At 39.4% G+C, this 26,833-nt stretch overlaps 1 protein-coding gene across 1 annotated transcript; it reads right to left on the bottom strand.

The window, feature by feature from the left end:
• cdh16 (cadherin 16, KSP-cadherin) lies at positions 1–26,542 on the bottom strand. The gene is made up of 17 exons (XM_069697737.1): positions 26,479–26,542; positions 26,260–26,358; positions 23,599–23,733; positions 23,176–23,305; positions 22,318–22,476; positions 21,076–21,272; positions 15,452–15,577; positions 13,931–14,081; positions 12,808–13,020; positions 12,062–12,138; positions 9,652–9,843; positions 5,132–5,373; positions 4,916–5,046; positions 4,522–4,761; positions 2,086–2,202; positions 1,306–1,422; positions 1–613 (listed from the first exon to the last, which is right to left on the bottom strand). The coding sequence occupies exons 1-17, from the start codon at positions 26,521–26,523 to the stop codon at positions 513–515; spliced, it is 2,472 nt and encodes an 823-aa protein (XP_069553838.1). The 5' UTR covers positions 26,524–26,542; the 3' UTR covers positions 1–512.
• Between the last annotated feature and the right edge of the window lie 291 nt (positions 26,543–26,833).

A 26,833-nucleotide genomic window follows, 5' to 3' on the forward strand; every position in this document is an offset into this window, starting at 1 on the left:
ATTTGTCATAATTTAGACACAAGGAAACAGCATCATAGTTCAGTGTTTAACAAATGAGAAGCAGGTACATGTGGTGTAAATTACAACAGAGCAGGGTCAATGTAAATGTAAAAAAAAAAAAAAAGGAACAAATGTGTGTGACTTCTTATTTTTTGGTAAAAACAAATATGACTTTTTCTTGTAAAATTGTGACTTAACGTGTCAGGTTTTTTTCCTGACGTGTTCCTGACTCTGTTGTAATAAAGAGGAACCATTGTGAAACAAATAACAGGTCTACAGCGATAACAAGTACAAATTTAAAACATAAGCCAACATTATGACCCAGGCACAGGCCTAAGCACTCAATATACATTAGATATCTAAACTAAAATATATCTTGTGTACATCTAAACTTCCAATAATTGAAATATACATTAATTTTTAGACCTTCATGGTCACATCATGAATTCAGTGCCCGTAAAGCGACATTGTTACCTTGGTCCAGTAAGCAGGTCAATACAGTTGCGTCCTAATTAGATTGAAGTCTTCAGGGGAACTCTCTCCTGGTTAGTTTTACTCGGTCGTTTGGGGTTCTGGTAGGACAGTCTCACAAACACAACAATGAGGATGGTTCCTAGAATGAAAAAAATATATATAAACAACAATAATGCTATATTATTACTGATTTGTCTGAAAATTATACTGACAATATCACAAAGCTTTGAAAATGCTGATGCAATCCTAGTGGTCCTGCAACTAAGATGATCAAACAGGCCTTTTGGAAACTTTATAACGGAGCTAGTTGTATGCTCAGGCAGCAGGGAATGGTGAGCGTTTCCATTTGGGAACGCCCCTCTTCCGAGTTGAGAGCATTTACAAACAGTCAACATGCCCACCCCTGAGAGATCTGCTCTATTTCTGCTGTCAGAATACAGGGAAGTAACGAATAACCTGGTCATCATCCATATCAATCAAAACAGGGCCCAAACGGTGATCAGGAGGTTAACAGTTTTTGTACATCGCATTTCTAGAAGTTTTTGATGTAATATAATTTTTAACGCGTGACACAGCCTAGTTAAGGCTAACCAAGCTGCACACCAGTGCTGCGACGTCCAGTGATGTAAGCCCTACTTCTCTGAGCTGTTGAAAACCTCCCACTTTCCTGATGGGAAATTCTTAGTTCAACAGGTGTATTATCCCGCTCGGAGGTGGAACTTTCCCACGTCCCAGTTGCTCATGAACGCACCTTTGTAATGCATTCCCAAACAGGTGCTTGCAAGACTTCTTAATGGAATTCACACTGTTTTTGTCAGCCTCTCAGCTTACCTATGACTGCAAACGTGCCAAGCAGAATGCCCACCGCTGACTGAATAGTTGGCATGCCCTGCAACTGCTTGACTGCCATTTTGCAGTTCCCTCTGACGTTGCAAGGACACACCGTCACTAAAAAGAGAAGGTAAGTCACAGATCTGGTATTTTTAACACTTCTCACTGAATAGGAAATACAGCTCATTTGTGTTGCGTTTAGGATTGATGTTTGGTTTTTGATTCTTTAGACAACCAAGGTTTTTGAAAATATTCGAAGAAAAATTGTATAGTTCAGAACGAATTTCGAAAAGTAGTTTTGCTTGAAATACCCATCCTAATTCATATGAAAAGATTTGTAAAATATCATATGCTGCTTCATGTGAAATTTCTTCTTCTTTTTTTTTTTTTTTTTTTTTTAAGACATACCTCATTAGTTCAAATTGATTTGACTGCAGACACAGAAAGGTAGGCAACAAGTGGGGAAACAAAGGGACAACACTGTATACCCACACTCATTTCCTAAGCCATATATTTTATCTTAACCTGTGCACAAGAAGGCATGTGTTGTTTTGTGTTTTGTGTATAAGGTGTCAGCATGATTGTATTGGGCAGAACACAATCTTAGGAGGGCAGTGTAATCACAAGCCTGGACAAATCATTTGTAAAGCCCCACTGCATCATTAATACACAAGGACAGAGGTAGGACAAGCTGGCACACTGGGGTTGATCTCTATCGATTGTTCCGACGCCCTCGTCCCCGTGCTCACTTTAGCTCATCAGCAGAAGCGTCAGCATTACCTGGCAAGTTTATAAAGGTGCTCCTGGGAGGAGAGCTGCTGTCTGAGATGGTGAAGGGCACAGTGTAGACCTCAGGGGCCAGGTACGGGATGTTTAACGACAGGTTGGTGTGAGTATCTAAAGGACAAAACATATGACACACAAAAAAATACTGTCGTTACAGAATTAGCCTAAATGATGAGGTAAAGGTTTACATTGCCTTGGTTTGATTGTTTACATTTACTTAACCTGTGTGATCCCTCATTACCTTAAATGTGTGCTGTCTAGTGTATTTAGTGGATCATTTCCATTCACTTTATTTCAGATCAAAAAGTCAGCTGTAAAAAGATGTTAAATTACGCTAAATACTTTGTTATATCTGACAGCAGTCAGCAGCAACAGAAAATACAATTGTACAATAAAAAAGCCATCACACACACAGCTTTAAAACATCTTACAACAAAACAAAAGTCAAGCAAAACAACACATAACACAACCCACAGAATGAGCGAGACTGATGGATGTGTGTGTGGAGTGGTCTGGAGCCTCGGACTCTTTATCTTATCTCTGTGAATCAGTCTTAAAAACAGGCCTGGCTGCATGACGTAAAAACCCTGTCCTGTAAAGAGACGTTTTTTTTTTTATCAAGCTGTTTGAACCATTATCTGAGGGTCTTAAACTCTGCGCTTGCACTTAACCATCATCCCCCCTTCATGTTCAATCTGTCGCTCAAGGATACACGAGCTGTGCAGCCCGTCTCTACATGCTGTTCACATTTTGAATCCTCTGCCTGCACTGCTTCACCTCTGACGTGACATTTCGCAGGCTGGATGTGTGACCATTAACCTACCACCCAGTACTATTTAAATGACTATAATACACAAGATCTTTACATTACAATGCCATTAAATGTGTTGCAGGCAGGCTGGATGTGTTTCATTTCTTTCGTTACTGCTCTGAACAGTCATGAAGAGAGGAAAAAGAGCATGCTGCCTCAATAACTGAATGTATGCATTGAAAAGAAACGTCAGTCAAATCTGGGAAAGACTTCCACTGAATGGTGCTGAAGCACATTCGATCACACTCTCGCTCACATACTCACACACAGCTATCCTTGTTAGGACATTGTATTGACTCCTATTCATTGTGGACGGCTGAACCGCAACCCCAATGCTACCCTTAACCTAACTTCAATTCACATCTTACACATAACCTTTATACAAGTCTTCAGAAAGAACGTTTTTCCTTATAGAGCCGAGCTTTGGTTCCCGTGAGGACTACTGGTGCCGAGAGGGTCGATATTTAAACTCCAAAAGGTTCCGAAGAGGTAACACACACACACGCACGCACGTTTCTCTTTTCATCAGAGGCTGTGGTTGTGTTATGTGTGTCATGCAACTCTACAGCAAAATTATATGAGTACAAGTACACATTTATTGGTACAACCATTACTGCCTGTGACCAGGTGCGAAGCATTCTGGGAGATTCCTCTTTTAGCCTCCATTAGCTGGCAGGAAACCAGTGGTGACGCCAAAGAAATTACACAGAAGATATAATTACAGCGGGGCTCAATCAATACCAACAGGAACACGGGAGTGAAAGAGGATGATAAAAAAAAACTGAGAGGGAAGTGGTTGAGCTGTTTGAATCACCTAATGACAGACAGACGTCATAGCAGTAAATACTTGGCATTAAAGGAACCCAACGCTGTCAGTTTGCAAGTGCAAAAAAAAAGGATAATTACATTATGCCTCCCATCCAAGATAGGACTGCAGAAATTATGCAGGAAGAAAGCAGAACACGGCAATTTAAACATTTTCAATGCCAGATCGTTCTGTTTCTTTGACTATCTGTATTCATGATTAGCAATTTATTTATTTGAAGTCATACAAATCAGTGAAACTCAAAACATTTAGCACACTGTGGCAAACTAGATGTCCACAAACTCCAAAAATCCATTTCTCAGTAATGTCACTTTGCACAGTCTTGTGTCTGGATAGCAACAACCTGTCTTCTCCAATAAATTAACTTCCTTACTCTCTATATTAATCACAGCAGCATACTTGGACCATCCAAGAAGACATAGCATGATTTTTGGGGCTGTTTTAAGGTGACAATTATATCCGTTTAGCAGCACTCTGGCTGCCTTTGAGACCATGTTAGACCACAATCGGATCCCAGTTTTGGTTATAATTGCTGCTTCACCTGATTGAAAACCAAAAGTGATAACAGAAAGACATTTAGCATAAATCCACTTTGATAATCCAGATTAATTTTTGATTTGGCAACATTTAATTTCAGCTGGTTAAACCTACCAACTCAATATAGCACAGTAGCTTTCCACAGCTTTTCTTAACAGTGTTACATTATTTGCCTCTCCTCTCTTTTCACCATGAATCACAAGGCTAATAATGTATGCTGTGGGTTGACTGGGTTCAGAGTCTGTGTTCACCTCACCATTGATAGGTGTTAGCTTCCAGTTTCGTCGAACTGTGGCGTCACTGCGGAGAGAGAAATTGAGTCGCCCTCCGTGCTGTGGTCCATCGCTGTCCCGTGAAGCCAGCACCAGAGCCTGTTCCTCCCAGCGAGGCGTACACAGGTACTTCCAGGAATAGTCTCCAACCAGCACTGGACTGTTGTCATTCACATCAAGGATCTGGACAGTCACCAGGGTTGACGCAGACAAGGAAGAGTTTCCTAAGATGAAAACAAGAGATGTGAAATAGATGTGCCTCCTCATAATTGCAAGATACTCAAATTTCATAACTGCTATATTCTATATTAAGAATGAAAAAGGCCGACCTTTAATTAAATAGTTGTGTGGTATTAATAATGATGGAAAGTATCTTACGTCCATCCACTGCAATGACCTCCATGGTGTACGTGCTGTTCTCCTCTCTGTCCAAGGCCTGCACAGTCTTTAGTTCACCAGAATACTTCCCTATTGAAAAGTATTTCTTGGTGTCCCCTTGAAGAGAATATCTGCACACAAATAAAGACACAGATATGTAACTCTGTAAAATGTAAAATGTGCTTCCTCATGCCTCTGTCTGGCTGAACTGGTTACCTTATTGGATGAGAATCCGGGTCGTAACCCCGGATGGTGGCGATAACCCGTCCTGGTTCCTCCCCCTCTCTGACAGTCACCTCGTAATGGCTTTGAGAAAGGATCGGACCCTCGTTCACATCGTCAACATAAATTGAGACTGTTGCTGTGGACGCAGGTCCGTATCGGCCTCGGACCAGAGCCACTGGATTCTGGGCACTGAGCACCAGGATGTACTCACTCTCACGCTCAAAGTCCAACACCTGTGAAAACATTAAAAAACAACAACAACAACAAAAAAAAACACACACATTTAATCACACACAGTTTTGATGAATTAGTAAATGATGAGTTATACATTTTTGCAATATAGAGAAATTAATGGGTCATTACACCACAACTACAGAAAAGTCCATGACCCTGAGATAAGCTTGCAGACATTTTAAGACACCAATGCAACGGATGTTAAAATAATATTTATAACATTCACCTGCTGTTTACAACAGTGTAAAGAACTGTTATGGCCACTGTAACAAGGACAGTGTTTATGAAACATGGCTTTCTTAAAGCGGTTTTTAAGGCACTGAATGTATAAATCCAAGTCAGCTAGAAGCGACTGAGATACCAGTAAGGTTGGCAGAGAAATTATGCTTTTCGGATTTAGGTAAATTGGTTCTTAAATAGATAACTAATCTACCCAATGTTCAGAGAAATCATTATGTAAGAAATACGGCAGTTGAAATAAATGTATGAAATGTCGTTCAATTTCTGTGGATGCAATTATAAGCACACCAACAGAGTAAAAATATAGCATGCCACCGTTGTCAGCAGGAGAGGGACAGTACAGTCTAACATGGCCAGTCCTCTTGTCTGGATTCATTGGCTGAGAATAGCTTTATTTCTAATATGAACTAGACCCTGTAGTTACAAGGAAACAAACCAATTGATTGGCTGTGTCAAGAATGAAACACTTTACATGATGCTGTATGTGTGCAACTGCAATGTGATAATGCAATAAATACTCACCCAAATAATGTTGAAATTGCATTGTATTAAATAGATCAATTTTGATTGAAAAAGAGCATATAAAATATATAAGTAACAAAATCGATCAAAAAGCTTTAAATTCTTCCCCTCTGGAAAAAGAGTGTAGTATGTACTATATTTGGATCAAAATTTTTGAGGCAAAATTGGGAGTAGCAGATTTCAAGTGATAGGATTACCATAATCTGGACACAAAAAATAATAACAGTGACCTGCTGACTTTGTTTGAAGGATGAAAAACGTAGTTTCACAGTGGGGGTATGGAAAGTCGGTGATTGGGATGTTTGTCACACGTTTAAAGATTTTAAAAGAGATAAAAGTGTCCAGGAAAAGGAATGAATAATCAAATAAATTGGATTATTTTAATGTAATCTTCTGATTCCTGCTCTGAAGCTTGTATTTTCTGTCAGGCTTTACCCTTAAATGTTTTCTTTCTTCCGATAAAAGAAAACCATTATTAAACCGTCATTGCCTGACATTCATGCGTTTCAGGCTCAGTGTGTCTGTTGCCAAGGAGAAGAAACGCAAACCTTGGAGGAGAGATGAGTACCGCTGCGGATTGGAAGTGACGCATCAAACTACTCAGTGTGTATCAGTGCATCAGAACATGTGCATGGACTGTCAGGAGGCTGGAGTCCCTCATTTGAACCGCTCTGACCTCACATGACGATATTACTTCTGTTTCTTTTCCCTTAGAGTGGGAATTATGTAGCAGTGAATCAGCTTCCCTGGAACAATGATACACAATATTTAGACACCTCCAACACGTGTATCTAAAAGCAACTAATCGTATTTCTTCTATTTGTACTGCTCACAATTCAATGACCTCACACTCAGTATTTTATTTAAAACTTAAATAAACACAGCCATGTTATCACCCTTTCAGTTGACATTGCACATTGGTTAGTGTACAAGTGCTTATTTACACATCCATAAGGCGAAGAGCAACACTACTGTAGCATTTTTCTGGAGTCGTGTTTGTTTGCTCCTTCTGTCTTTAGCTGATAATTTCTCCACTGTGTTTACCAGATAGTTGCTAACTATCAGAGCCCAACCAGTAGTGGATTATTGGGTGATACCGATATTAGAAAGTAAAAATATTATAGTGTTGATACATCGATTGAAATGTGATTATTAAACACAGTGGAGGCGAGATAGTTTACAGTTTACAGATAAACTTTATTGTCAGAAGTAAGAATAAAGAAGAAATATCTTATCTCATTAAAACAGTGATCTTCACTGGGAATTTGATAATGATAGATAACTATTATACATCTTTTTCTGCTCCATTTTTTAACACATACGCTGATACCGATATCTGAGATTTTTCTGAGCTTCTCTAGCTATATTCATTTGGTGCTGAGCAGGTAGTGAACAGTGGCTTTTTGACACCTCTTGCTGAAAGAGGACTAAATCAGAGCGTGAGCCAAAACAGCCATGCTGTGGGCCAAAAATCCAAAACAATGGGCTGAAAGACTCTACAGAGCTTGCAAGAGCTGAAGGGAGCTGCAGAAATGGGTGTTACATTTCTGTGGGTTTGACACTACCAGTAACACCTTTCAAATATATGTAGCCTTTTTAAACATCCATCCATCATCTATACCCACTTTATCCTGGACAGGGTCACGGGAGCCTATCCCAGCTCACTTTGGGCGAAGGCAGAGTAAACACCCTGGACAGGTCGCCAGTCCATCACAGGGCCAACACATAGAGACAGACGGAAACAAAGAGCATTCACACCTAAGGGACATTTGTAGAACCACCAATTAACCCGAGGTGCATGTTTTTGGATGGTGGGAGGAAGCCGGAGTACCCGGAGAGAACCCACACAGGCACAGGGAGAACATGCAAACTCCACACAGAAAGACCCTGACCGGGATTTGAACCCAGAACCTTTTCGCTGTGAGGCGACAATGCTAACCACTGCACCGCCCCTTTTTAAACATGTGGTAATATATTTAAAATATTGATAATTGCAACTTAAATAACTGAATTACATGAGAAACATAATACTGTATACTTTTCATCTGAACACCATGAAAATGATTTTGGTCTCCTGATGTTAAATTATCCATATTTCCAGATAGATCTATATTTAGAGCAGGTAGAGGTTAAAGTATCTCTAGTTAAATTAACAAACTCAAGACACTAATTGAAGTGTTAAAAGCCCAGTTTCACATTAGCTTCAAAAGAAGTTTCCTCCACTCTGATGAGATTCCCCTCACATCCCCTTGTTCATGATACATTTACATCAATCTGCAGCTTTTAGTCTGGGTGGTAAACAGCCATTAGTGTCTGCTCACACAATCTAATTATTCACTTGGGCTGTGAGCAATGTGTAATTTCTAATAATGAAATGTGTCTGCCCTCCGGTCCTGACCTCACACTGTAACTCGCTGAATTAAAGGATTTGCTCAAGTGCATTTTAATCCACTGGAGCTTTCCTTGTGAAGAATTTAAGCTTTTATTTTTTTACTAAAGTAAGCTAAATAAACAACAGCATCCCGTCTGCTGATACAAAGTTAGCTACAGCTGTATCTCACAAGGTCACTACAGTACATGAGCTTGATACACAGCTACTTAAACACAAAAGAATTTAATCTGCATGACATCACCCCTAAAAAACAGAAGTCCTGTGTGTTGATCTGAAATAATACATCAAGATCCATTTATAGGGTTTGGACATCTGCTTTATCTCAGAGGAGCATATGCAACTCACGTAAATCACATTCATCAACTACCCCAGAGAGGTTGAAAATAATAGACTGTCTACTGCCTGGCCCACTTACAAAAACCAGACCATTAGAGCATACGCACAGTCACAAAGACACACACACACACACACACACACACACACACACACACACACACACACACACACACACACACACACACACACACACACACACACACACACACACACACACACACACACACACACACACACACACACACACACACACTCATTCCCGCATGCATCCCTTAAACGCCCTGCGGGATTATAGGAGGAAGGTGAAGGGTGATGCGCCCTGGGGACAGGGGAGATTATTGGGCTGAAACATTCCATTGTCATTAGGACTCTGTTTTTATTTGAGGCACGCAGGACTGAGGTCCTGACGTATTGAATATTCTTTTTTCAACCTTTCTTTTGGTATCACACTGTGATATTAAAATCATGCCCTAATAAAATGACTTTAGTTTTATGTGACTGCTACTTTGGCACTGTCAGCAACTGAATGATCTCTTAGGACGGCGCACACTCCAAGGACAGAAATAAGCCATCATGCCAAAAATTGTCCTTCAATATTAACATTTATATTTCTGCCCGTAAGAGGAAACATTTGTTTGTACTTTTTCATACCAAAAACAAGATAAAGAAAACAATATCAGCATATTTTGATCCTGATTGGCATAATGTAATCTCAATCCTTTTTTCATCTGATCTTGGTATGTGTTTTAGGTAATCAAAAAGGTGGTGAAATGTGTGTGTTGTTCACCTTTGAAAGCACAAGAGAGACCTCATTGGTCTGCTTGTCTGTCACTAGTATAAAGACCTCCTCCTCGTTTCCAGATTCTAAACGGTAGTCCACCTGCCAGCTGTCTCCACCTCGAACATCTGCATCCCCTGCCAGCACAGCTGTTACTGTGGTGCCCACTGGAGCGTCCTCTGGGATGTGAAAGGGTCCGTACTGATGAGGAGGAAACACAAAATGTATGATCACTGGGCAGAGAGCACGTATTTATTGAAAAGACTCTTATTTAAAAGTGGGCAAATGTGTAGAAGCAATTTGCATCTTTTAAAATATTTTACAAAGTGCTCTACAAACAGGAAGCTCAGATCAAGCCCCACTGAATGGACTATCTTCAGGGGAAAACCTTTGTAACGGGGCAATATAATGAGAGAAAAATGGAGCATTTCATTGTCAGGCAGTAAATTTATTTTAGAAAACCACTTTTCTATATCATAGCAACGAATTGATACTGATGTTTTGAAATTTTGTGCCTGATATCATTTTCTTATCTACAACAAATTATAGCAGACATCATCTAGCCAGAGACTTCAGACAGACCGGAGGCAGGGTACTTAGTTACAATAATCTTGATATTATCAACTGACATAACGGTGGCATTAAATATTGAATAAGTAGAGGCCACTGTAAGTTTTGCCAGAGACCTACTGATGTTGTAATTTTGTGGCCATCAATAAAAGTAAAGGATTACTGACTGTCCAGTTTTCTGCGGAGATGATATGTGACTGCATGTGAGTGTACGTTTGCCACCTCTTGCCCTCCTGGTGTTAACTGACCTTTATTCACAAACCTGTGTGTGTTTAGACAGCCGTTTAATCTGCCACTCACAGAAGTCCTCTAGTGAAGCAGCCATGCCTGTGATCTGGCTGCCCCATCCACAGGGCTGCTGAACCCAGTCCTGTCACCACTCGCCTCCCAGCTCACCCCCTATTGTGCTGCCCTCACATTGCCATGGAAAAAGCTGCACTGCTCAGGCGTGTCCAGCTCAAGAGCATTTTCCACCTCTGTGTGTGTGTGTGTGTGTGTGTGTGTGTGTGTGTGTGTGTGTGTGTGTGTGTGTGTGTGTGTGTGTGTGTGTGTGTGTGTGTGTGTGTGTGTGTGTGTGTGTGTGTGTCTATGCTAGTGTGTACATTTGTTTTTAACAGCTCAAAAATGAGCATTCAGCAGTGTTTGAAAGACACATGGTTGCAGCCCATAAGTGTCCATTAGATGGGGCAAGGACGTAGAAAATGTGATGGCAGATGTTTTATAAAAAAAATATATACTGTTTAATGTTCTATTAATTGTCTTTTCAGCTATTCCTTCTCCTTTAATTGGTCTGGATATTCACGCCTGAGCTCTACAGCTAATAAGGCAGAGCCTTCTCTTGCTGCTCAAAATAAAATGTTCTCTCACAGCTCATGTCTATGAGGTTAAAAAATTTCCCCTCGGGGATTAATAAAGTATATACCTACCTACCTACCTACCTACCTATGCGGTCTTTAACTGTCACCATGGCTGAGCAGAGAGAAAAGCAAGACTGGTTCCCTATTATCACAGCATGATGGCTCTCCCACATAACTCCCAACCCTCATTGACTTTTCTTTTCTCCTTTCTATTATGCAGCACATGTGGGTGGAAGTGAGGGGATTTTCTGTTTCTGCCTATCTTTAGTCGATTTCTCTGTCACCCCCGCGGCTACACCAATATGTGGGAAACTACAGCCCAGCTTCAAGCTGGGCCTGTGATTGGAGCATTAATGAAGCTCTGTTCATCTGGATCACTACAAAATAAAGACAGATAATGGAGGTAACTCCCGAAAATGCTTGTATTATAGCAAATGAAAAGTAAAGAGTGCAATACCTCCACAAGAGAGATGAAAGTACAGAGATTTCAGGAAATAAGGAGTTTCACCTTTGTAAGATGCTGAAATAAAGATTGAGCCGACAAATTTTTTTGTGAGATTGTAATGGCTAACACGAGACTAATTCTTATATAACTTCTAACACATTAATGGTACTGGATAGCATTCTGCAGTCATGATGTAGATTTGGCTATAAATAAATGAGTGGAAACTCGTTTCCAAAGAAAGCTTTATCAGATTAAACTCTAAAAACACAGCCCACTTAGAGTACAAAGACCTGAAAAACTCCTCCAATAACATGGTGCCATCACTATAAGCCTGAGCTTAGAGGGCCTATCTAGTTCCTCATCAGGAAAATTAGATCAGTGACCTGCAGAGTGCATTCGCAAACCAACAGCCACTTATTATAGGCTGTGATGTTTGGCCTGCCTTTTGTCCAAAGGTACTGTTTGTCATGCCCTGAGCAGATCGATGCATCAGAGGTGTGTCTTAATGTCTGTGCGTGTGTGTCCGTTTGAACATGTGTTCTCATACCTCATGTTGGGAGAAGACCGGTGGGTTGTTGTTCTCATCCTGCACCGTCACAACCACAGTGCAGGAACTGTTTAGACCTGCCAGGGACATCATCACAGCTTCTGTTAGTGACTCAGGGTCAGCCCTTCACACAAATAAAGTATGCTGGAGGAACAGTGAGTACCTCGTCTTGCCTTCATCACACGTGAGTCATGCAGACCACATCATCTGTCACCCCACAGGCTAGCATATATACATCCCCTGGACGCAAACGCATCAACGACAATACTGACGCATTAGCTCACAAAGCTAATGAACTTTTGTTTGTGACCTCCATTGCTGAAGCTTCAGTGTTTTACAAATGTTTACGCTGTGTTACCTTGACACACTAACTGCTTTATAATGTTTATATCACTACTTCTCTCCATCTCTCCTTCCTTAATGTGCAACCTTCAACATAATCCTTAGAACAAGTTGTAGCTGAACTAACAACGATGTCTTTATTATGAAAGAACTTGCTAATCTTAAAGGATATAAAGTACAGATATACAGTAATATGCAACTTCATCTATATATGATCTGTAGACCTATTTTTTAAATGTTTATTAATATTAGAAACACATACATAGGAAAACTGTATGCTTTATCTCTAGTATTTGATGCTTCCCTGAATAAAGTTCTATACATAAAGAAAGCAAGTTAAACAGCAGTTTCCTTTTCATGACAATCACAACCGAACTCTGTATTTTACATTAATACTTAGTCACCTTTGGCATCCTCAGCGGTGATGGTTAGTGTGTACTGTGGTGCTGTGCCCTCCATACTGTCTGCCTGGACGGAGATGACTCCTGAGTCACGGTCTACTCTGAAGAGGGCACGAGGACTCTCTGGGATTTGTCCGATTAAACGGTAGAAGATCCGCACATTGTCCGTCTTGGGATCGTCATTATCGGCTGCCTGCACTGTCAGGATATCTGTCCCTGGGGAAGAATACACCAATATAAAACAGTAAAAGAAGGCTCTCTGATGTCATGTTAAAAGACCTTCCACAGACCTTTTCTTGGAATTTGTTTTCTTAATGCTGAATTTCAATTTTTTTTTTTAATGTTTAAATCTGAATCTCAAACTAATTTTCAACACTTGTGGCAAGTTTTCCTAGTTTCTGTAACACAGCCAGCTAAAAAAAAGAGTTTCCAAGTTACAGTCTAAGTTAGTCACATAGTGTACTGAATGAGAATGGGGGGGAGGAAGGATATAACAATAGGTTTCTCATTTAATCCTCAAGCAGTGAATTCATTTAGATTAACAGATTGCCCTGTCTAATTCATTTCACAGAATCAAAACGTTCTAAAGCATCAACAAAAAAGCTTTTATGTTGGGACCTGATATGTCACAGCACACCATGTGCTTTTTATGAGCACAGCGAGGAGTGAGGGAGCTCTCCCTGTGTCCTGGCAGAAATCCCAACTGCTTTCACAAAAGGTAGGCTGGCACTCGCAATCCTTTTATCACTTTTAGTGTTAGTTATTATAATATTCCTATTATAGTGACTTTGACAAAGGATTATTCAGATTCATTGTGTTGTTTTACAATAATCCATAACTCCATCAGTAATTTACATTTTAAAAAGAAAAGGTATTGTTGCATGAAAATATTAACACCACTATTGACACCATAAAATGTTTGTTCTGCTTTGGATTTTAATTTGAAATATTACTTGTGTACTGCAATAAATACAGTATCTTCATAAAAACTGTTTAGTCATGGCAGCTTTAGATGGCTTTTTCTAACACATGTTGGAGTAGACAACGTAAGACTCACATCTACATACTTCAAAAACATTTCATAATAATTCTTTGAGAATAAAAATATATAAAATCTGTCAGTTACCTCGAGCAGAAAGTTCCTTGACCACAGTATGGTACTGTGCCTGTGGAAAGGTGGGCCTGTTATCATTGGCGTCGCCCACCATCACCCTCAGCTCCACAGGCTTGGCAATCTCTCTGCCATCTGGACGCTCAACCACGATGCTGATTTGGAACTGACAAAGCAAAAACAGAAGCACAATATTCACATTCAGATGATTAAAAAAACAGAGTGTAAAATATCTGGTTAACTGGAGGTGTGGTACCTTCACATTGTGACCTCAGATCAGGTGGAGCATCACATTTATGCCACTTACTTTCTATTCATATTATATTAAGGAAGGAAGGAAGGAAGGAAGGAAGGAAGGAAGGAAGGAAGGAAGGAAGGAAGGAAGGAAGGAAGGAAGGAAGGAAGGAAGGAAGGAAGGAAGGAAGGAATGGCATCTCTGCATTCATCGTTCTGCAGCTGCAGCACATCGGGACATGAAGTTATACGACATGCTCCATCAGCACCATCACAGACTAATTGATGGAACTGTATTTAGACAAAAGCACTTTCACAGACTATTACTCATTTTTGGAGTGATGCTAAGTACAGTATGCATCTACAACCTTTCAATCACAAGTATTAGTAAAATACCAAAAAGCTTAAGTTTGGTACACCTTCCCCTTTGTCTTCTGAATGTCCTCCTGTCAGTTTACCTTTCAAAATCTGCTAATACATCACAATTTCTTGAAAAGTTTGAAACACAAATATGCAACTAAAGTCATTTCATCTGTTCTCCTGTCGACTGCAGACTAAACTAAACTCGTGAGGCATAGGGCTAATAAAGCATTTTCAATCTACCATTAAATGGTCACTGCAGAAGACAGAAAGTGCAGTGTGCTACAAGCGTGTGTTTTAACGGATGTCGCTCCGCCTATCTGTGTTGTTCGTTGGCCACTTGAGCATTTGTGCCAGAATGTACTGCTCACTGAGCCATTCAAAGCTCTCAGGAGCTTAAGATGTGCACAAAACTCAAAAATAAAATGTAAACCAGTGGACTTTCATTTGTAATACTGCCACCAATAATGATTCTTCCTTTGGCCTAAAATGAGCACATTTTGAAATGAGGCTTTTAGCTTTACAATTTTTGCCATAATATGGTGATCATCCTTAACTACAAAAAGGATATGGTCAAGGAACAGAGCTTTCAGTTTTTTTTTTTACTAATTGCCTCTATTTGGTTTAAAAATAAACTGTGCTCAGCTTTGTTGCAATAACGAATGAATATACTATATATGAAAATACTTGTGAATGAAATCCACTGAATCACATGTGACTCGGTTGGTTTAAAAACAGAGCATGTTGTCACAACCACTAATTTATGAGCTTTCAAATTAGGGCACAATATGTAAACTGTACTTTGTCACTTATTGTCACATGTGACACAAACTATAAGGAACTATAAGAAAAAAGGAAGAATGCAGCGCCAACATCAGTGCTCATTAACTGCCATTTACTTTCAGGTGCTGGAGATGTTGAGCTTGCAGCTCCAGTACAGACCTGGTCTTGTGTCTCTCGGTCCAGAGGTGCGTTGAGATAAATGACTCCTTCCCTGCTGATGGTGAAGAGCATCTCTGGAAACTCTCCCTCCAGACTGTACTCGGCCTGACTTCCACTCCATTTGACCTATATTAACACACACACACACACACACACACACACACACACACACACACACACACACACACACACACACACACACACACACACACACACACACACACACACACACACACACACACACACACACACACACACACACACACACACACACAAACCACATTTTTATAAACACAAAACACTAAATATCTAAGTTTATTAAGCATCAATAAAAACTACTGCAAAGTGGTTTCATCTGGCTGCAGCAAGAACATTATTATGCAGTGTTCGAGAAACTTGAAAAGATTTTCAAAAATATTAGCAAGAGCTAAGCTACCATTTGTTTACATGATAGGGAGCCAACCAAATGCACCGACAACGATGGGGAACAGGGAGCACAGCCAAAACTAACTATGCAGGCTGAAGGGGATTTTCCACTCAGCTTTACAACCCCTGGCAGAGGGCTGTGCAGAGGGCCATCAAACAGCACCACACAAGGACAGGAGCCCAGTCATTGCACAGCTGAGGCACACCCAGGGCATGTGTATATCTTCAACTCGCTGTCACACACTCCGCGCTTGTTTTGAATATAACTGCCCGAACCCAATGCTTTAATGTATACACAAAGGCACTTCACACAGCCGGCTGCCTCTCAGTGTTTCTAGACCTCGGAGCTTTAAGGGAATATGAATAATGATCACTGACTGGTCTATACAAAGTTACACACAAAACATCTATGACATCATCTGTTTTGCCTTCGTCAGTGCTCGAGTTTGAAGAGCTCCGTCTCCCCTGATAGCTTGTGTTTGAGCTGCGTCAAGAGGAGTGGCTTGTGGCTGCGTATGAACTTCCCTATATAATGCAGTTGCTGAATCACACAAAGTTGTACAATGTCCTGCATAAAGCACAAAGTCAGGCAAAAAAAAAAAAAAAAATATCAGAGTTGAGACAGTTTGTCAATTAATCAAGTTGTTGGATGACAGAAAATCAATCTGCAACTATGTTGATATTCAATTAACCTTTTAGTGAATTTTCAATCCAAAAAAAATGGTGAGAATTGAATCTACTTTCTTTGTTGTTAATAGTAATAATCTAAATTTATTTTGATTTTGAAGTGCTAAATGGACAAAACAAAGAATTTAAATATCCTGCTTTGGACTCGGAGATATAATGGACAATGTACTAAAACTAACAGTTAATACATTCAGAAAACAATCTGCAGATTAATCAATAAAATAATATAATTAAATATTGAACAGTGACTAGTAATGACTAGTAATAATCATTACTGCGGCCATTTAAAATATACAGTAAATATGAAATGATACAGATATTGACATGGTAAATATTGGACATCTTGGTGGAAGTAGAGGCCTTTTTATTGCTTGTCAGAACATCTGTAAACAAGCCCCGAAACGAAAGCTCATGTTGACGCAGGAGATAACAAATGCAATCACAGTGTGTGTTTTGGATGGAAAGCAGGTATTAGAGTCACAGAAACGAGGGGAGAGTCATCTCATTTGGGGTTAAAAACATTAAACCTTCAATAACTCCTGGGTTGTTTTGTGAGGGGTTTGTGTTGTACACGCAGCACTCACACTATCACCTTATGAAGTTGAGATGGCACCCGGGTGACCTTGTAATGTTTTGTCTCCACCAAGACCTGAGGGAGAACGCTTTAGTTTTCTCACCGACTACTTGATAACCTTGACCCATTGGTGCTGAACGGGGAACAGAAGGTGTCCTATTTGTGTTTTTTGCTGAAGACACTGACGAGAAAGGAGAGCGTGAACCAAAGTAGTTGCTGACCATAAAACAGAGAGCTGTAGATTTGTCACCACAAGCGACTCCTCTCATATAACATGGTCACTTGGTGAACTGTTCATATAAAAATATTGATTACAGTAGATGTAATGTTTCTGCTATGCACAACATGAGATACTCTCTGATTAGCTGAAGCACCGCGTTGATAAAAGTATCCTCCGTAACATTGAAAACGGATCATGAGGCTGTGACGAAGGCTTACTGGGACTCAAACTCATTCCACAACAAATAATCAGCTTTCATCTGACCATGAAACTGACAATTCGAATGTTGTTAAGAGCTTTGACTCGTTCATTCGCGGGCACCGGGGCCTCTCTCCCTCTCCAAAGTTTCAATAGATTGCATTACCGAGTTCAAGTAGTTTTACTAGTTGCATTATATAATCAAAGTTCAGGCAATCAGAAACATACAATAGATAACAGACTGAAACTAAAACTGCAAGCAGTGATATGCGGGCCCTCGTACGCTGCACGTCGGGGATCCAGCGGGTCGGGGCCGCCGGCTCCCCGACGTGCAGCAAGCGACGGTCCGCATATTACAGCTTGCAGTTATAATTGTTTTTTCTCGATCTCGTTCCTTATTCTTCTTAAAGAAAAAAAGGCCTTTTTTTGGCGGCTTTAACAGCTTCAAAAACTCATGAAAATTGGTGCCTGACGCAAGTTTCATGATGTTTGGAGCATTGTTTGACCTTAAACATCAACTTCCTGTATCACGCTGAAACATCAAACTTAGCCGCATTGCCCTGCCTATACTGTATACTATATACTCTATACTATATACTCTATACTCTATAATCTGAACTCTATAATCTGAACTCTATACTATATACTCTATACTCTATAATCTATACTATATACTCTATAATCTGAACTCTATACTATATACTCTATAATCGATACTATATACTCTATACAATATAGAATATACTATATACTCTATACAATATACTCTATACTCTATACAATATACTATATACTCTATACGATATAATCTGAACTCAATCCGATATAATCTGAACTCAATCCGATATAATCTGAACTCTATACTATATAATCTGAACTCTATACAATATAATCTGAACTCTATACGATATAATATGAACTCTATACAATATAATCTGAACTTTATACGATATAATCTGAACTCTATACTCTATACTATATACTCTATATACACAGAGAGGGATGTTGAAGAAATGCACATCAGCAATTCAGCATCCGCCACTAAACGGACAAGCTCAGCGTGTAAAAGACAACATTTGTCACGGTTGTTGAGTGGATGTGGACATGACGGCTCCATGTATCTGAGCCAGTAGGGGAGGTGAGATCCATAGAGTGGGTTCTTGAACACGACTATCTCTGCATGTGTCATACCAGCGGTTAGTCCCACCACCCACTGAGCAGAGCAGTACAATCACACAGAGTGGGCGAAATGAGGCTTCCCCCCAAGTAAACACCGTGTTAGCCTAATCCAGTTTGTGTGTTCAATTTGGAGCAAGGACAAATGGGACACTGTAACTAAATGATTTTTAATAGATGGTTCAGTAATAGAACAACAGAGGATCATCTCTCACTGTCTTTACACATGTTCCATTAAGAAGTAAAACATATACACAGGGGGAATCTATTCATTGAAATATTTCCAGGCAGCCTCACTCTCACTCTCACTCTCTCTCACTCTCACTCACACGCACTCGCACATATACACATACAGATGCTATTTGAATTTTCCTTTAAAAGTCACCAAGATGTATATTACAGCATTTCTTATTGAGTATAAAACCTGCAAGACAAAGAGACTGGCCTTTGAAAATATGAAAAACCAAAAAAAAAAATCAAATGTGCCTACACTTGTGAATCCACACATTTTCTGTGGGTGGAGGGGGATGTTAGAACAGGAGATGAGCGGCTGAGGGCGAGTGTGGGGGAGGTGGGAGAAGACATGAGGAGGGGGAGGTATTGTGATGTACCTAGTGTTCACAGCAACTCTCGGAATCGGCACAACACATTTAATTCAGCATCAGCTCTACAGTCCTCTTTGTTTCCACAGTTCGCAGAGGTGAGAGAAAAAGATAATTTTTTACCATACGGGGTTACATTTGAAACATTTCCTCGCAAAAGATAACAGCCACTGCTTGCTCTTTTTTTCTGTGTTAAGGACACCTCAGAGGGCTTTTGAGGTATTTATAGACATGTGGCTGATATGGCTAAAATTATAACAACCAAATGGTTAGACAAGACCAAAGACAGACACGAACACAGCGAAATATTACGAGAACCTGAAACCTTGACACCGAATCTACATGACGGTGCTGTATTATTGGCGGACAGACAGAAGAAAAAGGTTTCTTTTAACTACAACTTATGATCAGATATCATCAGCTGACACAATGAACTACTAATGGGACTGACTCTAGACTTCTAGGCTTTTTTAAGGGAGAGACATTATCCCAAATTGTATTAAAGCACAGGATTTGCAGTTTTAGGTTTGAAAATGTGGTCATATCATCATAAAATCATAATGACTACTGTTGAAGTTCCACTGAAACAAGTACAACAATTTGGTTGTTTGTTCAATGTAGTTTTTTTCTCGCTCCAATAGCTGAAATATATTCATTTGTTGACTTAAATAAAACTTTATAATCTATCTGTATGACTGAACCTGTTTTTTTTATTTTCATACAATATAAACTGGCAGCAGTACATACATTGAGTCAAATATTTTCTGTGATTGACTTCTTCAACCATTTTAAGTGATCCAATATCTTTTTTTTTTTTTTTTTTTTTTTTTTACCATAACAAGCATTATTCACATGTACGGCTGCAGCTAACAATTATTTTTCACTATCCATTATTCTGCCACTTATTTTCCATACTCATCATAGTTGCTCACAGTTCAAGATGATGTCTTCATATTTCATTCTTTGCACAGTTAACAGTTCAAAACTCAAAGATATTCAGAATATAAAGATATAAAAGAGAGAATAAGAGAACTGGTTTAAATTACTTTTTATAAATAGATTTGCATAGTATTTTTTTTCTGATGGATTAACTAATAAAATCGCTACAGAAGACTTTAAGGATTAACAGATGAGATATTAAGTACAATTGTGCCATAAATGAATTCAGAAAAAATACTAATGACTGTCTATTGAGTTAGACCAGGATGTTTTCTCTAGATTATATGAAATATCAAAATATTTACACTGAGGTCTACAACATGCTGAAATAACACTCCATATATTAGATGTACTTTAGTGTGGATTTTGCTGTAAACTGTAATATTTGTTTAATACCCCTCAGAGCGGTGGTTGGTGGGTGTGAGAGGCAGTGAGTGAATGGTTATGAGAGTTAAAGTGACTCAGTCAGGAGGTAGCCTGAAAGGAACCATGACATTTGGGCAGCATCAATAATTTAGTATCTGGTCACTTAGGAGGTCCCGAGAGGCCTACAAACAGCAACTTGTAATGTGATATCGCTTTACTCAGTCCAGACTATTGTCAGTGTTTGTTTTATTGTAATATGATATCATAGCTGTAACTGCATTAAGAATTATGTCTGCACTTACACCAAACTGTTTACACGATTTATGTTCAAAATCAAATATTCAAGAGTGTTTGAATTGCTGACGGATAAAAACAATTTATGAGCTCCAGTGGTGAATTTGTGTTTAAGAGTGATCACAGGGTGTTGCTGCCTCACCTGTGAAATGGGTATGGGGTACGGGCCTGGGAGATTCTCCTGAAGTCGTACGGGGTCGGGTGACGCCCAGGTGTTTCCTGTCACCTCAACAGTAACGATCCCAGTGGTGAAGAAAGCGTTCGCCTTACCAGCCATGTCCTTCACCATCACCGAGAGCTTATAACGGCCGCACATCTCTGGGTCCAGAGTCGAGGCGCCTGGCGGTCATGGTGGGAAACAAAACAAGAATACTTTATTTTAGTCATATTTTTCAATTTCATTTCATAATTACCCTCTTACAAAGACATCTATAATAAACAGGATATTGTGCCATGTTTGATGTTATGATGTTGTATATGTGCAACGTCTAAGAGAGAAACAAGTACTGGAAAGGAAAATAACAGCTTTAGAGAAACACAAAAACACGAAATAATACATACAAACACAACATAATTATATGAAGGCTTATGGAAACCCAGAATACATGTTGCTGACTATATTTCCTCAGGGATAAATGAGAAATTACACACATCACATCCTTAATCCAACATGTCCATACTGTTGGAAGCCATCTGAGTGCTGTTTTCATCACTTCATTTGCAATAATCTTTTGCTTAAATGGAAGAGAATTGACATAAACAGCCCTCCAAAGCAGTAATCATAACCATCAGTTACAGCTAGCCTGAAGATAAGGTAGAAAAAGGATGCAATCTTCACTGCTCCTAGTCGTGTGGAAATCAGCAGCAGTGTGGGCCGGAAGGGACCGGCAAGTGTGAAAGTCATCCAGCTCCTGTATAACCATAACAAAGGGCGATACCGATGCTACGGAAATAGCATCAGCACGCAGGAATTTACTGTATGTGTGTGTACTGTATGTGAGTGTACTGTATGTGTACTGTATGTGAGTGTACTGTATGTGAGTGTACTATATGTGTGTGTCCTGTATGTGTACTGTATGTGAGTGTACTGTATGTGTGTGTGTGTACTTTATGTGTACTGTATGTGTGTGTACTGTATGTGAGTGTACTGTATTTTCATAAAATGCAACCAAGAAATGAGAAAGCATTCTTGATTATATGAACCAAATAGGCCTCTGGAGTTGCAGGGAGTTCGGCCTGAAATTGGAGCATGTTATGTGTTCTTGTGTCAAAAGTGCTGCCCTCTAGCTGACCCTGTCTTCTGACCTCTGTTAAAAAAAAAACATGTCAAAACAGCTCGTGATCTTGACTCTCTCCTTCCCTTCAGTCATGGACTGGGACTGACCTTCTTCAGTGAGGGAAACCTCTCCAGTGATGGAGTCGATGAAAAACATTTGGCTGGAGGGAATCCTGGGTGTCTGCTCCATCAGGCTGAAGCGCAGCTCAGCATGGACAGTGTTGCGGTCATCACGATCTCGCGCTTCCACTTGCATGAATGGGATCCCTGAGAGATACAAGCGATGGAAGAAAAGGTATCACAGAAGTCTCTGTCTTCCCCCACCCTTATCTCTTCAGCAAAACATAGTAACCTCTGAATATATACGGTTAAGGAGAGACGATGGATGTGCCACTTAGGAGGCAAATTTAGAAAGTGAAAAGATGATACAGCTTAAAAACATAAAATCTAGTTTCAGTTAAATGACCCTTGTGGACCATTTAGAATAAAATGAAAATGAGATGAGATGCTTGTCAAGAGTGATGCATGTAGGTGTAGGTCCAATTTTAATTTTCCTAAATAAAAAACACATAAAAACATTATAAAAAACATAATGAATTTGCTAGTGGTACAGTAGTTTACCATTATGCACTGTTTGAGCCAGCGGATATTTTGCTTGACAAAACTAAACCACACACAAAGTGAATTTAAAGGACTTTAAATAAAATACATTTGCTCTAGATGTATCAGAAACATTGAGAGTTTACAAAAAAGTCATTTTTAGTGTAATTAAAATTAAACTGATCCGGTATGACTGCTACATCATTGATTCAATTAATATTGATGTGAATTGCAGCTTCCAGGCACACATTAGGTGTGTTTGGGCAAAATGTCTTGTTTTCCATACATCACGACCGGCAATGTGAATTAGGACAGACTGAATTAGGTTGAGTAATACGATGACGTCGGTGCTCAAGGTTGTCGCACCTTTAAGAAGTCCGAGCTGCACGCTGCCTCTCATGCTCTCCTCGATGAAAACGGGCACATTGTCGTTCTTGTCGATGACAAACACTTCAACAGTGAAGCTTTGACGATGCACTGATGTTCTGAAGGACAGCTGCAGCAGCGTGCACGCACACGCACACGCACACGCACACACACACACACACACACACACACACATCCTGTAAGTATCTTTTAATAACACATACTGAAATCAGGCTGCAGTCTTTCCATGGGAATGAACAAATATATACGTATAAAAAAAAAAAAAGTACTTTCACTTACAATGTGAATTTGATGCATCTTGAATGAATGTATTTCTGACAATTATTCATTGGCTAAGACGTGTGGACAATTCATATCACAATATGGTATGATAATAAAATGTGACACAATAGGATTTCCTACCTGCAGCGAGTAAGACGGCTGTTTCTCTCGGTCCAGTGGTTTTAGAGCATAGAGAAACTTTGCATCAACTCCAAATATCCCCTCATCGTCTCCCGTTACCACCAGGTCGCTATAGTTACCTGGCAGGCTGGTAAGCTGTACAGAAGGGAACAGCAAGAGTCATGAAACAATAGTTGGTGTTCCTCTTTAAAAGTAAGCCATTTATAAACAAGCAATAAAGACAGACATGGTAGTAGGAGGGCCGTTGCCACAACCATTAGTGATTTGATTGAAGTCCAACAGAGACTTCACATGAGAAACACTTTCGACAGTTAATTACTGCATATAAACCAGAATTAAAATGCTATAGACTTCAGATCATTTGGATGTCATTAATTAATCTGACAAATAAGATTACATCACTTTTAAACAGTAGGCTGACTACTATACCAAATCATTACAATTCTTACATTACCAATTATCATTATCAATTACAACATCTCTTCTGTCTTCTCCATGTTTGGTTATCTGGCCGATTCACGCTGGTTTTTAAATTAAACTGCATTACCCAGGGGGCACTGCGTGCTGCTTACCTGCTGACATCATCGCTGTCTATGATCGACTACCCTAAATAACGTTACATTAACCTGACAATAATGTCGGCCTGGAGCCAGAAGGACACAATAATGAACACAAACCAGAATGAATGCAGGCCTGAAGCAGCAAACTACCACTGTTAGAAGCGGACAGCCATTGATGAGACGTTAGTATCATAAAAAAGGAAAATCCACCTGCGGCTACAATTAAGAATAATTCCACAACAGTTTGGTGATATATCTGTCAACGTGTGAATATCTTACTCATTATGAATATCGGTGTTGTTTATCCTCTCAAAAATCACCAGTGTTTCCTAAATGTATGCTACCATAGACTGTTAAATCAGACGGTTCAACCTGCAGGTTCTCATGAACTGTGTACATAAAGGCTGCAATCCCCACTGGTCCCTGAACGCCGTGACTTCCTGTATGCGTTTCAAATTAAAAGCTCAATATCGTTTTATACATTTTTGAGCCCTATGCGCCTGCCTATGGCTCTTGCGTTTAGTTTGTTGGGGTTCTTCTTTTATTTTGAAATTATTTGCCTCTCGCATCAATTTTAATTTACTTCCTGCATTTGTGTTTTTTTTCTCCCCCCTCCAGTTCACACTATAGTTCTGCTCCTACCCATTTTCATTTGTCATATTGTCATGTCTTCATTCTGCCACTCTATTGGGTTTTTTTTTTTTAAGACTAACTGTATGACTTCCACCAGTTCCTGAATTTCTGCCTATTTTTCTGCACTGTGTTTTTCATTTACCCTTAACTGAAATGTGTATTAATCCTCTGCCAGAAAGTGTCCCCAGGAAATGTGCTATTTACAACTGTTTGAATAACATTTTCTATTGGTTGGATTCAGTCTTTTTAAGAGATTTTGTTGAGAATAATACAAAATTTAAAGTAATTCCCACTTTATTTTTTTTAATTTGATTTTTTCCAGCAATTGCCATTCTACTTGTCTGATGACCAAATTATTGTTACGAAAATCGTTCAACTCTGTAACACTTAACAGGAAGGTTCAGCCTGGATAAGCAGACTCAGGGTTTAGATGTTTTGGATTTCCTGAATGAAGGTCCTTTTAAATTTAGAGGCAATTGTATGTTGGGGCTATTTATTCACAGTAGCCTGCAAAGAGATTTAAAATGCATCTGCAGTGTACTTTGTAAGGTTTGCAAAATTAGCCATTCAAGGAATTAAAATGGGAGCTCTGACAAGTGTAGCCCTCTTTGAGCCTCATGAAGTGGTTTTACCTTGAACAAATCTGAAGCAATTAGTATGTCCATTTTATATCACAAAGCGGGGTTATTATCCTCCACTTTGGCCATTAACATGCTATTTCTGAGTGAGTTTTAATGAGATGCAGGGCGACACGGAAGACTGAAAATATGAGTACAAGATGTGATGAAATCACAATACGACCAATTAAAGTGCCATATATTCATGCTGTTGGACAATCTAGAGGATGTCTGAGTGACAGGTATGAACAAAACACCCTGCCTGCCACTCAGCTGGCCTGAATGCAAAAGCTGGGTGTGACGCCTGAAAAGCATTGTGAACATGCCAATTATAGTGTAGTGATGACGGCAGCATGCTCATACATCCTCAACCTTGAATGAAGCAAGAAAGGGAAAGAAAAAAAGAGACAGATGTAATTTTGGTTTACTATCTATCTTCATTTTCTGCCAAAAGAGTGACGCTAGTCTTTTCACTTTATTCATTCATGAGTAAAACGTTACTATTACAACAGTAATGGTTCAATCTTGGAAATGTACAAGAAATGTAGTGATTTCTGAGGACTATTAAGTGGACTTCGCTCTTATAGGAAACATTTTGGACATTTAAGAATAAAAATGTCCTGTTTAATAATGTACAGTTTTGTAGATTTTCCACAGATATCTATTTGATTTATTTTACCTTTATTTTACCAGACAAGACATCCAGAACTAATTCTTATTTGCAATGGCGACCTGCATGGTCTAACCTCTATGGTTTTATTTGTTAAAAAAAAAAGGGTAAAGAATGGAGAATAACACAGCTAATATCTTACAAGAATGCTATGAGCACAAGATGAACATTCATGGCTTACCTTGGCTAGATACCATGGGAAAATACCATCGTAGTTTTCGGGCACACCAATTTTAACATTTGCCCCGGAGCATGGTGCAAACGTGTAAAGTATCAGCAGCTGTGAAACAAGGTATTAAGTGTGTTATAGAAGCATTGAGTGTCATTGTTCATGCATTAATTTGCACCTGTAAATGAACTAAGTATGACAGTTAAGAGTAATACAAAAACAAGAACTTACTATGAGAGCTGTAATGAGCATTGGTGCAGCTCCTCTGTCAGCCATGTGTCCCTGTAAATGTGGTATATTCACAGCATTTCACACCAATTTCTGTCCTGTTACTGATTCACCATGGAATTCTTTCATATTTCACAGTTTTTCACAGCATTTAAATGCATAACCACTGACATGGCCATTCAAAGCAAGATCCGAGCCCCCGTTGGAGTCAGCACCACAGAAGGCCAACTAAAACGCATTTAATCTGGAAGTCAAACTTTTGTCTGTTGAAATCGAGTTGAATTCAAAGAATATGTCATTGCCTCTGTCAACTATTTTTTAGATACACCTGTTTAGCAATATAACTCCATTAACTCTG

The sequence above is a fragment of the Brachyistius frenatus genome, unplaced genomic scaffold (assembly GCF_029030835.1).
Source record: "Brachyistius frenatus isolate BFR_SWC_R1_liver_20210118 unplaced genomic scaffold, ASM2903083v1 Contig_24, whole genome shotgun sequence".
Lineage (NCBI taxonomy): Eukaryota > Metazoa > Chordata > Actinopteri > Embiotocidae > Brachyistius > Brachyistius frenatus.

Excerpts from the sequence above, each read along its gene's own strand:
- cdh16 (XM_069697737.1), bottom strand. The coding sequence starts at position 26,523 with ATGGCTGACAGAGGAGCTGCACCAATGCTCATTACAGCTCTCATA. Across the intron at positions 22,477-23,175 it reads GCAGCTCGGACTTCTTAAAG|GGATCCCATTCATGCAAGTG; the intron begins GTGCGACAACCT and ends TGTATCTCTCAG. Across the intron at positions 2,203-4,521 it reads GAAGCTAACACCTATCAATG|ATACTCACACCAACCTGTCG; the intron begins GTGAGGTGAACA and ends TTTGTCCTTTAG.